Raw genomic sequence first — 12,298 nt, forward strand, 5'->3', positions numbered from 1 at the left:
CAGTCTTCACCCGGGTGCATCCCGCCCAGCAGGAGTAAATAGCTCGTCAAATAGCAGTCGAGGGCACTCCTTCACATAGCGTAGACTTGTGGGCAATGATGTCCTGGGTGCCAGCACACAGCACCAAACAGCAAAGCACAGCGCCCCGCGCTGCCAGAGTGAATAGCATGCAAAATTTTACTCAGGGACACTCCTCCTCTTTCCTCTCCTTCACAAAGCATGGGCTAGTGGGCAATGAAGTTATGGGTGCCCAGCCCACAGCAAATGTAAATGTAAATGTCAAGGTACTTATAGAGCGCACTGTCACCAGACGGCCACCTTGCGGTGTCGCCTTTGCGGTTTCCTGGCGCTGATACTCATACCGCTGTGGAACCCCTCCTGGCTTTCCCTGTGAAGTGTCCACTCCTGGGCACCCGCAGGGTGAAGCCAGGCATCCTTAGCGCTGTTGGGGCCGGTGTGGAGGCTAAGCAAGCTATTGCCCAGAGTTGCAGCGTGGGGCCCATGATTAGAATAGGCACCGAGGCGAGAATAGACAGGTCCGAGGAAATTGAGCCCGAGCCCCACCAAGGTGGGAATCGAACCCTGGTCCCTGGCCAGAACTCTGCTTCAGGGTCTGCCGCTCTAACCATTGAGCCACACTCCTCCACGCTGCCAGAGTGAATAGCATGCTAAATTTTACTCAGGGACACTCCTCCTCCTTCCTCTCCTTCACAAAGCATGGGCTAGTGGGCAATGAAGTTATGGGTGCCCAGCCCACAGCAACAGCTGCAAACAGTAAAGCAGGGCATCCCGTTTGGTTAAAATGCAATAGAGGGTTTTTAAAAGTCTTGTTCTCCTGGCAAGGATACTATACAATTGTGACTTGTTGAAGATTGTTATCCATCTTTACGATTGCATGTCTAATCATTTGTGCAGAGAAAGACTGTGACTGACATGATTTGCGACTTACTGAGACACTTCAGGGTTCTCAGAACCAATCCAAATTGAATCTGAAACATAGTCAGCCATTCCAGTTCAGTGGTGCCAGGCTTAGGAGAGATTTGGAGACAGTGTTCCCTACCATGTCCACAGCTGACAAGCAGAGGTCTTGTCTGCTTGCATCTTCTTGACCAGGAGGCTGAGAGAGCTCAGTGATGGTCTACTGTGAAGGGTGACATAGTGCATGTGCTGGAGCCACCTCTTAACAATGACCTGATCTGTAGGGTTGGCAGTTGCTGTCTACAGGTGGTGATAGTTCACTTTGTGAAAGGAAAAGACTGAACCTCTAGTTCTGCATGTGCTCTATCACTGGGATCAGGATTCACTCCTTTAGGCAGTGATTCCCATGTTAGCTCAAGTGTGCAGGAATCTGCAGTGGTGTCTCGTGCATGGGAACCTATTCAAGTGCAGTACTCAGGTCTTGCGAGCCATTGGTAGACATCATAGAAACATCTGGCCGTTGTCTCTTTCGACCCAGGGCCGGGCTGTGCAGAGGATTCAACAGGTCCTCCAACTTGAGGCAACTCTTTTATGTTTCCTCACTGAGGCTGCTCAATGCTGGTCCAAATTGACAACACAGTGCTGAAGGCAAATGTGAACTAAAAGGTGGCCCCAGCCAGGTCTCTCACTGTAGTGGCAGTAAAGATGTGTTTCTCAGTGAAGTTGAGAAATGTTAACATTTTTGGCAAAAGGTGCCAAGTTTGTCTGAGGAATAGTCCAATGAATTGTAGCCTGACAACTAAAATCTAATGTTTTCGTTGTTCTACCCACACTCCCCTGGACCCAGAAAAATTGCCTGTATTTGGAACTACCATTTCATATGTAGTGTTCCTTAGTGTTCCTTGCTAGTGACATAAAAAGGTGGACCACGGCTTAGGTAGTGTGTGTCGTTGCAGGTCTCACTCTGGAATTGGAGGAATTGATACATAGGACCCTCAATTAATGATGTTTTAAACCACTGCATATTGTATTGAGTTACTTCAAGATTAACAGATGCGGTGCACAAATCCAGGGTTTCCATTGAACAATGTAATGCATTCTGGGCGCTGTCATCTTGATTAATTTGCATTAATCCAATTGAAAACAAAAATTTGAAACAGAAACCCCAGTTCCACTGCACTGTGTCTTTGGTGACATGGTGTTATCTGTTAACCTAATGGCAAATCAAGCAGCATTGTTTTTGTAACCCCACCAAAGTCCACATTAGTTTCTAATTTAGTGGAGCACGACAAAGGCTTTCATTGTTGTATTGTGCGTGCACATAAACACCGTACAATTTTAAAAGACTCATTTTACAATTGGAAAGTAATGAAAGACTTGACTCTCGAAGGGCGGCTACACCCTGTGTTTACGTCTCTGCTTTGACCTGGCTGTGCCAGAGAGCCGCTTGCGGTGATGTTTGGTCGGTTTAAACTTTCTATTAAACTTAAGTACATGTGTACTGTTTATATAGAGCATTACAACACTCCTTTGTGTATACGCGTCTGCCACGTTACTATCTCTGCTTTCCAGAGTTCGCTTACCCTTCGAGAAATCTCCTGAAATCCCAATTCACACTTCCAGTTCACACATTTATTAAATTTGACTCAGTCGTTTCAGTCTCTGGCTGGCCTTATTGGACAGGGGAGGGCTGCTTCGCCAGACGGAGCCTCGAGTTCTTGCTTGTAAGTGGAATGCGGCCTGGTTGTAGAGCTGCCCAAGCCTTGACTCTTTCTTGTCTGGACATTTGTGTTCACTAAAGGAGGTCTTAGGCACCTGAAACTTTGAAGCATTTTTTCCATAGGTCGTCATATTTGAACATATCATTTTGTAGGTAATATTTACACTTTAAAGGGCCATCGAGTGAAAAGTATAAAGACTGTTGTCCTCTTATCCAAACTTATAGCATCAACAGACAGTAGTTCCTGAATTTCCTTGTATTCGATGAAGTCTGATTGGATTGTAAAACTTTTTGTTACATCATCCACTAGATGGCGATTTTAAATCTGCAGAATGTCCTTCAATGAAAATAATCCGTCGTCTGCGTTTCACTCAATGCGTTCTAGGCTCCATACTTCTAGTGCCTTTGCCGACTGACTATCTAGGGGTGGAAGACCCTCTCCATGGGGGCATTAGGTCCTACCTCTGTAGAAAGTCTCAGTAAAATACTTGCACCATTGTTTTCTCACTTACTGTGTTATAGGTTTGAAAATCAAAAAAAGATGGAAGGGAACCAAATAACACAAGGCTGCTGAGAAATCCATGCCCATCTTTAACCACTGATAATGAAAGCAGAGTATTGCACTGAAAGCAGCACTAGCCAGGATGGCCAATTCCTAAGTGATTCACTTTAGATTTGAAGGCTCTGCAGTGTGGCAAGAAAATTCAGTAAATTTGCCTATCCACTCTCCTCTAAATCATCTACTGCCTATCTGCAGCACTCAGGCCCTTGTGACGTATGCCAGTATATCATCCTATCACCCTGAGCGTTCCCTTTAGGTGGGATAACCCCCTGGACATTACACGCAGACTGGTCTCTCTTCATATAACAACAGAAGCAGATACTGTGAACATGAGCTTCCCCCCCGCACTGCTCTCCAGCTGCCATGTTCTGCCTGCTCTGAGATTCTGTGGACAATATCAGCAGATATTTTCCTGGAATCAGGGGAAATCATTGGAAAAAGATCCAATATTCCTGACTTTGGATGGGTATTCACCAGAGCTGGAACAAAACTCGTAATTCCTGTATTTTAACATGAGGATACCAGCTGAAAATGAAGATCTCCCCCTTGTTATCCCTGCACCAAAACAACCCAGGTCGTCCACAAGAAGATGAAGACCTGGCGTTTCAATTAGCCAACCTACTCAGTGCCAGGATATCCTCACATGCGATAGTGCGCTTTTCAAATACACATAGCATAATATGCCAAAGTCATAAAGATGGTGTGTCTGAAATGAATCAATGCCATATGTGAGTATGACCCACCAATAGAAGCCTCTCGGCAGAGAGGCATGTTCCATTAATGATTCCAACTTTTACTCCATCGTCTGCAATACTCCCTTATGTCAACATCCCCAGTATTTCATTACTACAGTTACAGTGGAGAAGTGTGGCTCACTGGTTGGAGTAGGCAGACCTGGAAGCAGAGGTCAGCCCGGGACCAGGGTTCAATTCCCGGCTTGGCTGGGTCTTGAGTCCATAAATTGTCCATGGACTCGATAATTCTCGCTCCAGTGCATACTCAATTCATGGGTTCACACTCTGCGACTCTGGGCAATAGCTTGCTTAATCTCCACAATGGCCCCTCGCGGCGGGATGCCTGGCTTTCACCTTGTGGATGCCCTGCTGGGTTATCTCACAGGGGAATACCAGGACGGGTTCCCTAAGCAAGCGCTTAGAGACCGGTTGGTGATTTGCGCTATATAAATATCTGCACATTTACATTTACATTTACAATAGGCCTTGAAGTGGCCACAAGGAGACATCTTAGGCATTCTATAAAAACAAACAAATGCATTTGTTGGCTCATTGTTTGTCCCAAGTCTCACCATGTTCTAAATGAAACCTCAGTAGGTCTTTCCACAGGAAGTTCCTTTCAAATAAATTTCATTAACACATGACAATATGTAATAAACTTTACAGACACATTTCAAAGGCTTATTACCCTTTTTTTTAGCTAGAAGTGGCAAGTATCCTCCCTCTGTATTGTTATTGGCAAACCGTTAAACCCCATCTGCCTTTAGACAGCCTATTTTCTAGCAGTCACTAAAGTTTCATGTAATATATATTTTTCGTCTCTCTGACGAGCTCAACTGGACATCGACTTCCTTTCAGTATCTGGGTATCCAGATCTTCCACTCCCTGGAGCATCTGAGGGTAACTTGGGGAAGGCACTGCGCTCCAGCTTGGCCTTTTGGAGTTCCCTGTGGTTGCCCTTGATGGCTAGGATCTCCCTGACAAAATGGTCATGTTGCCCTGCTTACTGTATTTCTTTGCCAATCTACTGGTCTTGATGCCTACAGGCTGGTTTACGCCATTAGACGCGCTAGTGCTGGACCTTATCTTGACAGATGGAAGATGCAGGGTCGCACTGTGGACGCTGCAACGCCCTATGGGGGAGGGAGGACTGGGGGTGCCAGATTTTGAACTATGCCAACTGTCCGCACAGTTGCAGTGGCTGGCACAGTGGCTAGAAGGGGTTAACCAAGAGGGCACATGTCTAGCGGAACCAGGGCAGCACCCTCGTCTAATATTGGCCAAATATAGAACCCGGCCACAAAGGTGCCCTATGCATCAACTCTACAAACCACTGCTTTACAATGCTGGAGAAGGTGCATGGTCCGACTTACGATAGGTCAGACATACAAACTGGTGTTGCCATTTATAGGGCTTCCTCATGGAGACCCCCAGGTGATCTTTGGGGCAGAGCAACTGTCGGCTTGGACTGAAGTGGGGATAGACACAACCAGGGATTGTTTTCAGGATGGATGCATGCTCCCTTTGGCGGAGGTGGTGGAGGGCTAGGGACTGCCTCCCGGCCAGTTTCTCTTGTACGAGACGCTGGTGAGGACGTTTGAACAATTGTGCGGTGCAGGGTGGGAGAAGCCGGCGACGTATGGGGTTCTTCATTCAGTGGTCACACTGGGCACGGCCGGGCACCAAATTAAGTGGTTCTACGCTTCACTGTTGGAGGCATCCCTGTCCCCGCTGTTAGATCTACAGGGGAAATGGGAGAGATGTCTTAACAGAACACTCACTGACGCAGAGTGGGGGTATGTATTATGATCTCCCAAGAAGATCTCCCATAATTCACGCCTCAAATATGTACAGTTTAATTATGTCCATATGACATATATGACCCCGATGTCGACAAATGGATGCAGACTTCCTACACATGACATGGAGCTGTACAATTATACAACGGTTTTGGGAAGCGGTGGTGAGTACATTTACCGACACACTGGGTCATGCGTTGACTCAATCGATTGAGGTTTGCCTCCTGGGGCTGTATCCCAGACGGCCTAAGCATAAGGTGGGATGTCGATTTATTGACCTGGCCCTGGCCTTGGCCAAGAGATGGATCGCGATCACCTGGAAATCAGCAGCTGGACCACAGCTTGCGACTTGGGACTCAGAGGCCCTGCACTGGGCAGAGGCGGAAGGCAGGGCACTGCACAGGGAAGAACTGAAGGCTGCTTAGGTGCCCTATCGCCGAGGCTTGGAGAGAGGTATTATTCAACTGGGAACATCCGAGCTGCCCCAATAGCGAAGAGGAGGAGAGAGGGACTACCCCAACACAAAGGACCTAGTTGAGAGAATGTACAGAGGGGAGGTAGGAGACCGCAGGAGAAACAACGCCATGATTTCTGACCTATACTTGTACTGGTTGCTCTCCCCCCCCCTCCTCCCCTTAACCTCTCCAGTTAGCTGTAGGTGGTTGATACTATTCGAGAATGGGCCTGACCCCGACGACAGATGGACAACTCCACTTGGCTGGGCCAGTGGTGGTGAGCGATCCCCCCCCCATATGGAGAGTAGTAGTACTAGAGACAGTGCATATGATGACTGGTTTCTGTTTTTGTTTTCTTAAGATTTAGTTTAATGGTTTCCCTCTTTAATGCCATGCGAACGTTGATTTTCACTGAGATAGATCGCAGCTAGCCTGCCACTCATTGACAAGATTGGGCCCTAGGGATTGCAAGTAGGAATGACATGGGCACAACCAAAATATAGGATTGTGTGGGTTTGCTATACCCACACCCTGTGACACATGTACCGAGTAGTATCTGCTCCATTTGATTGCATTGATTGCTTCACTGCTTATTTTTGTATTGTATGGAATACATTCAACTTAAGGCCAACTGCCCAAACAGATTGACATTATATATAATGTGTTTGTTAGATATCACATCTTGCATTTCTCTAAGTGAATGTTTTATATATGAGTAGAAATGCCAATAAAAATATTTGCCAAAATATATATATTTTTTTTTCTTGCCTTTCTGCAGCCCACTCAATTACTCCCTAGAACCATTTCTAAACTATAAATAAATAACCCATTATTAACTCAGTACTGAATACTATGGAACTTAATTTGATAACAGACACCACTGTGCTCTTTGCTTCCTCTGAAACTCCTATCAGTTATTGTATTGAGAACAATTATTGTAGAATGAGACCTTAAGGAACCTTTAATCTATCACTCTACTGTAACATTCAAGGGCCTATTCACAAAGGTAAACGTACCATTTTGTGTAAGTGTGGGGTTTTATTTGTTGGTATTCTCAAACTACAAGTTAATAGTAAGTTTATGACTGTGGAGATTTCCGCAGTCGAGACACAGAACTCCGCACATAAAAAGATAGGCCTGTCCTTTTCCAGTAGGCTGCATTATAAACTGCATTCTGATTAAAGTGTCCAGACATTTTGAAGCACATATGTTGTATTAATTTGTTTGTACTTGTGTTTTCAGGAGCAACGTGCGTGAGGATATATATGGTGAAGGAGCATAGAATCACTGATTTCAATGCATCAATATGAAGTAGGCAAATGGGCTCAATAAACAATCAATATGCACCCACAGTCGCAGTAAGTAGACACACTTAACACTATAAACAACCACTGTGGTTAAAACTACAAATTTACATCAGAGCATTGTATACAGCTATTAGGCAAAGCAAAGTAAATTAGCACTATAAACAAACAACTTGGAACCAGAAGAGCAAAGTATATAATGAACTCACACGGAAGCATTACCGCCCCCAAACTTTTACTTCTATAAATATGAATTAACACTTAGTAAAGCCAGTAGTATACCATATTTTCCAAAGTACCCTTTCTGAAATAATTTCTTTGAACATTGAGTAACAGATCAACAGTATTTTAGCTTTGGGGGTCTATGAGTTTGCAGGGGCCTAACCCAGGCCCCTGCAGTCCATGGCACAGGGGGACCCTTAACACTCCAAAGGGCCCCAGGCCTTCAGGGGGGCCCAATTAGCTCATAGTCAATTGATTTCTTTGGTGTATGCAAGACTTAAGGGACCCTCATCGCATACTGCAGGGGGCAACATTATTTTGTGTTACGCCACATTGAGTTTACACTGGTGTATTTAACCATGGGCCTCTGTTTCATAGTTAACCTTCAGTCCAGGATCTGACTGCTTTTTGGTTAGTTGCCATACCACAGTCCACATTGGAACCTAAAGGAGGTCTGGAGATATGTGAAAGTTGCTCTTGTGCTTACCCATGTGACATGCTCCAGTTACTGCATCACAACGGTCATCGCGGCAACTGCAGCTCTGTTCACAGTTAACCCCATATTGTCCGGCTAGGCAGGTCATGTTGCAGCTGAAACAGAAAAAAAGTAATTTTTACGAATTATCCCGAATCCATGGCTCCTATGATCAGACATATGGGTTAGAAGGACCACTTACTCAGTTTTACTTAACAATGTTACTTAAGGTTACAGTCCAACGGAACAGACGATTGTCAGTTGTGGTGTGATGGCCCCATCACAAAGAAGTTCGAGCCTTACACGATTATATTATCTTCAAAGAAGTGTATTTACTTATTTTTCTAAGGTAAATTTCTACCTCTGAGTGGTCCTATGGAGCAAACAGTAGCTCTCAGAGAGGTTGTGTCTACATATAATTAAAAGAAGAAGAAAAATGTGTACCTGCAAATTCATTTCTGAAAGCCCAGCCACTTGCAGATAGTTGCCCTTGCTTCTAAATTAATGTGCGACCATATTTCAGAACTCTTGTGGGTCATGATCGTGCTGAAGTGGCCAACATGCAGACAACATTTACAGGAGCACACAATGGCCCTAATTATAGGTTGCACAGAATTACTGTGCAGTAAAATCATCCTGGAGTAGTTATTTTACTCCAGGATGATACTGTCGCTGCTGCTGTACTACCCGAGGTTTTATCACTGCCCTATTCTAAGTTATTAAGGTCAGACTAGGGACTAATGTGCATATGGTGTTTTAACACACTTGAAATCAGAACATTCCTGACCTCTTTTCCCTCTGAAAATTCTTACAGGTGCCACATGGAGGAATGTGTGCAAGGAAACATTGCAGGAGCGTGGTAATACACCCAACTCATGGTTTAAGCATGATCATGGTAATTCTGGCATGCTCCTAATGATGTTTCTTTTGTTTTGCTTTTTGGGTTCTATGGTTGAGAGTCTTCAATACAAACCCTGTGAGATTCTGGTTTACTGACACAAGTAATTCATTCTCCTTTGATCTTAAAATTGCAAATCTTCGGAAGCTGAATGAATCTCTGCTTATCTCTCCCCCTCAATTGAAATAATGCTTATAAAGATGGCCTATGGATCTGAGTGTGCACAAGGGTTAGGCAGTGTGAGTGTGTGGTGTCAGAGTACCTGAAAGATTCATCAGCACTTTGTTCAAGCAGTATCTGCAGACACATTTCAGTGGAACTAATTTAGTATTAATTAGTATGCAGAATGAGACTTTCATCACATATATACACAGTGCCTTATCATCCCAGGTTCCCAGTGTTGTCATTTTTCTCCTCATGCACAGCTCTCAGAGAAGAGGAACAATCACCCCTTAGTAAACCTGTAACCCTGTTCTACTCCTAAATTCTGTTTCAATTGGTTTCATATATAATCCCTGAGCAAAGGCAGTGCCTAAGGCCTGGCTGATTCACAAAGGAAAACGTATACTTCATTGTAAGTTTACAATTCTTTGCTATTCACAAAGGCAGTTTACCAGAAGCATCTTTATAACTATGGAGTCTCCGCACATAAAAGATGGGACATAGTTTTAATTGCGGAAACTCCACAGTCGTAAAGATACTACTAGTAAAATGCCTTTGTGAACAGCAAAAAATCGTACACTTACACAAATGTATAAGTTTACCTTTGTGAATCAGGCCCAAGGTATCCAGGTTAGTGAACAATTCAATTATTGCCTACTACTATCTGAATTACAACCTGCCAACTACAGCAACTGCTGTACATTAGGGGCGGAGTGGAGTGCAGTTAATCATCGTGATTACTAATCTAAGAGCCAATAGGCCTGCACTCTGATTCTTTTCAGTGCCAATCGCTGACATGCATCATCAGTCGATCTACATATTTTTAGCACTTTTCTGTGCCACGTCTCACTCCCCTGGGTACCCGCAGTAGCAGCACAATCTCGCAGATAAGTATCTGGGGAGAACACTGCTTACCCAGGGTATATTTAAATGCATGGAATCTATTGGTTTTTTCCCAGTTGGTTGAAGAAACCATTGAAGTTACTACTCACTACGTTTTTTTCAACTAGTACACAAGTGTCCACATCTCTAAGTATTGCACCTTCTTCTGTTGTGATCACATCTTCAGCTGTATCAACATAAAAAATAAACCTGGTATGAAGCCGATAAATAGCCTGGTCAGTTTCCTCCACGCATGGTACAGATGCTGTAGTCCCACACTATATCTTACATATCGAGAGGGAAAGCTCCTCAAAAGAGTTCTTAGGATTATTAAGATAATGAGTGTATCAAATCATTCTTTTCAGCATGGCCATCCCAGATTTTTCACCTTTTTTCGGGACCCTTTCTGCTAGTTATTGAATTCTGTGCACTTATCCCTGCTAAACAGAAGTAAAGAGCCTGTGCTTCTCCTTTAAACATAGCTATGTTGGCTCACCCCGATTGGCATATTTGTAGATGGTGTTAGAAACATACAGGGCCTGGAATTTAAATGCATCTTGGGACGGCAGCACAGTCGGTGTCATCCACCGAGTGGGCCTGTAAAACATTGCTTAATGCCTACCTTGTGTAGCATGAAGGCAGCAGCCTAAAAACCTGTTGTCAAAATAACCCTTTTTGACAGAGGGGAAACCCTTCTGTTAAAGATTAATCCATCACCCCTTATTATACTCTGTCAACCACAAGGTAGAGTGTCTTATATTTAAAAGTGACTAGCCCTCAAATGCTATTTTCACTGGCAGGGCTGTGTCTGGATCCTGGAAAATGTCAAAGTGCAGATTATAAACTTTAATCTGTAATGGTTCTACAGGAAAATTAGTGATTTAAGAAATATGTATTTCATATTTAGTAACAGTACAATTCATTGATAAAGTTGGATACATATTTACATATTTAGGACAAGTAACTTTTAGAAAGTTGCCTTTTCCCTGCCTGAAGCTCATGGAAAATAATTTCCATTAGTTCTCTAGCAGCTGCCCCCAAGTGCCTGAAGGTATTAATGTACAAAACCTGCACCCAGAGCAGACCAACGACTTATTCCTGGTGACAGGATGAATTGGGTTTGCGGCATTTGATCCCTCTCAGTCCAGGAAAGAGAGTTGGGTCAATAAATCAATCAATCAGTATTTCTGAAGCATGACTAATCACCCATGAGAGTATCCAGGCACTAGAAATAAGCTGCTGAGGGTGGTATCAGTCAAAGAGCCAGGTCTTGAGTCCCTTACTTAATTCCGGGGGGGGGGGGAGGGGGAGAGGACCCAGGAACTTTGTTAACTTGAAAGGGACAAAGGTGAGGTCAGTCCATTCATAGTTTAGTGTAAGGAGAGACTGGAAGAAGGGAAGGCCTTTCTCCCAAATGCCCACAATAGCTAGGCTGGTTATGAACCCAGCAGAGGGAAACTACCACAGAACTGATTTGGAGTGTGCACAGAGGAGTGCAGTACATATTTCACTTACCACACCTTTGGGTAAACACAAAGGGTCTGCCCAAGGAAGGAAGGATTTCTCCATCTTGACCTTCAGGAGTAATGTGCACTGTGGCATTGAGGTACTGGTTGCAGTAGGAGAAATAGGAACTGCTAAAAAAGTGTCTGGGATTGCCCCAGGGAACATTTTGCAGGAGTCGCCCCCTCCCACTGGCTAGTGCCAACCATAAATGTGGCAGCCCAAGCAACTCTCTCCAGAATTCTTTTTGGACCTGTAGAAGATCAGAAGAAGACTGGACCTGCTGCCTGGGATATGAGAAGAGCCCAATAGGACTGGACTTGCTCCCTCTTGTACCCAGTACAAAGAAGTGGATTCCAAATGACAGTTTGCTGATCTCCTGAGTTGCAACAGGGACACAACAAGGCACAAGAGCCCTTTTCCTGAAGCAAGCAGTCGGGCCAGTACCAATTAGACCTTGGCTGGACCTTGCTGGGGGCTCTGCTGGAGTGCGTCATGGCCCTTTAGTGCTGTCGCTGAGGTCCCGGAAGCCTTAGAAGTGACTCAGAGGTGCTGCTCCAGAAACCCTAAAAAGTGAGCATCTTGGCAGCTGCTAGGGTGACCTTGCGTACTAGTTGGCTGACGTTGATGCATCTTCCTCAGATACAGTTTCAGGCTTGGCCCG

At 44.6% G+C, this 12,298-nt stretch overlaps 1 protein-coding gene across 1 annotated transcript in view; it reads right to left on the minus strand.

The window, feature by feature from the left end:
* The window catches only part of SCARF2 (scavenger receptor class F member 2), a 521,508-nt gene that overhangs the window by 182,154 nt on the left and 327,056 nt on the right, over window positions 1-12,298 (minus strand). The window contains exon 7 of the mRNA XM_085636388.1: window positions 8,202-8,305. Coding sequence (XP_085492514.1) covers window positions 8,202-8,305 — 104 coding nt within the window. The remainder of the gene's footprint in view (window positions 1-8,201; window positions 8,306-12,298) is intronic.

This window comes from Triturus cristatus, chromosome 11, assembly GCF_964204655.1.
Source record: "Triturus cristatus chromosome 11, aTriCri1.1, whole genome shotgun sequence".
In the NCBI taxonomy this organism is placed as follows: Eukaryota; Metazoa; Chordata; class Amphibia; order Caudata; family Salamandridae; genus Triturus; species Triturus cristatus.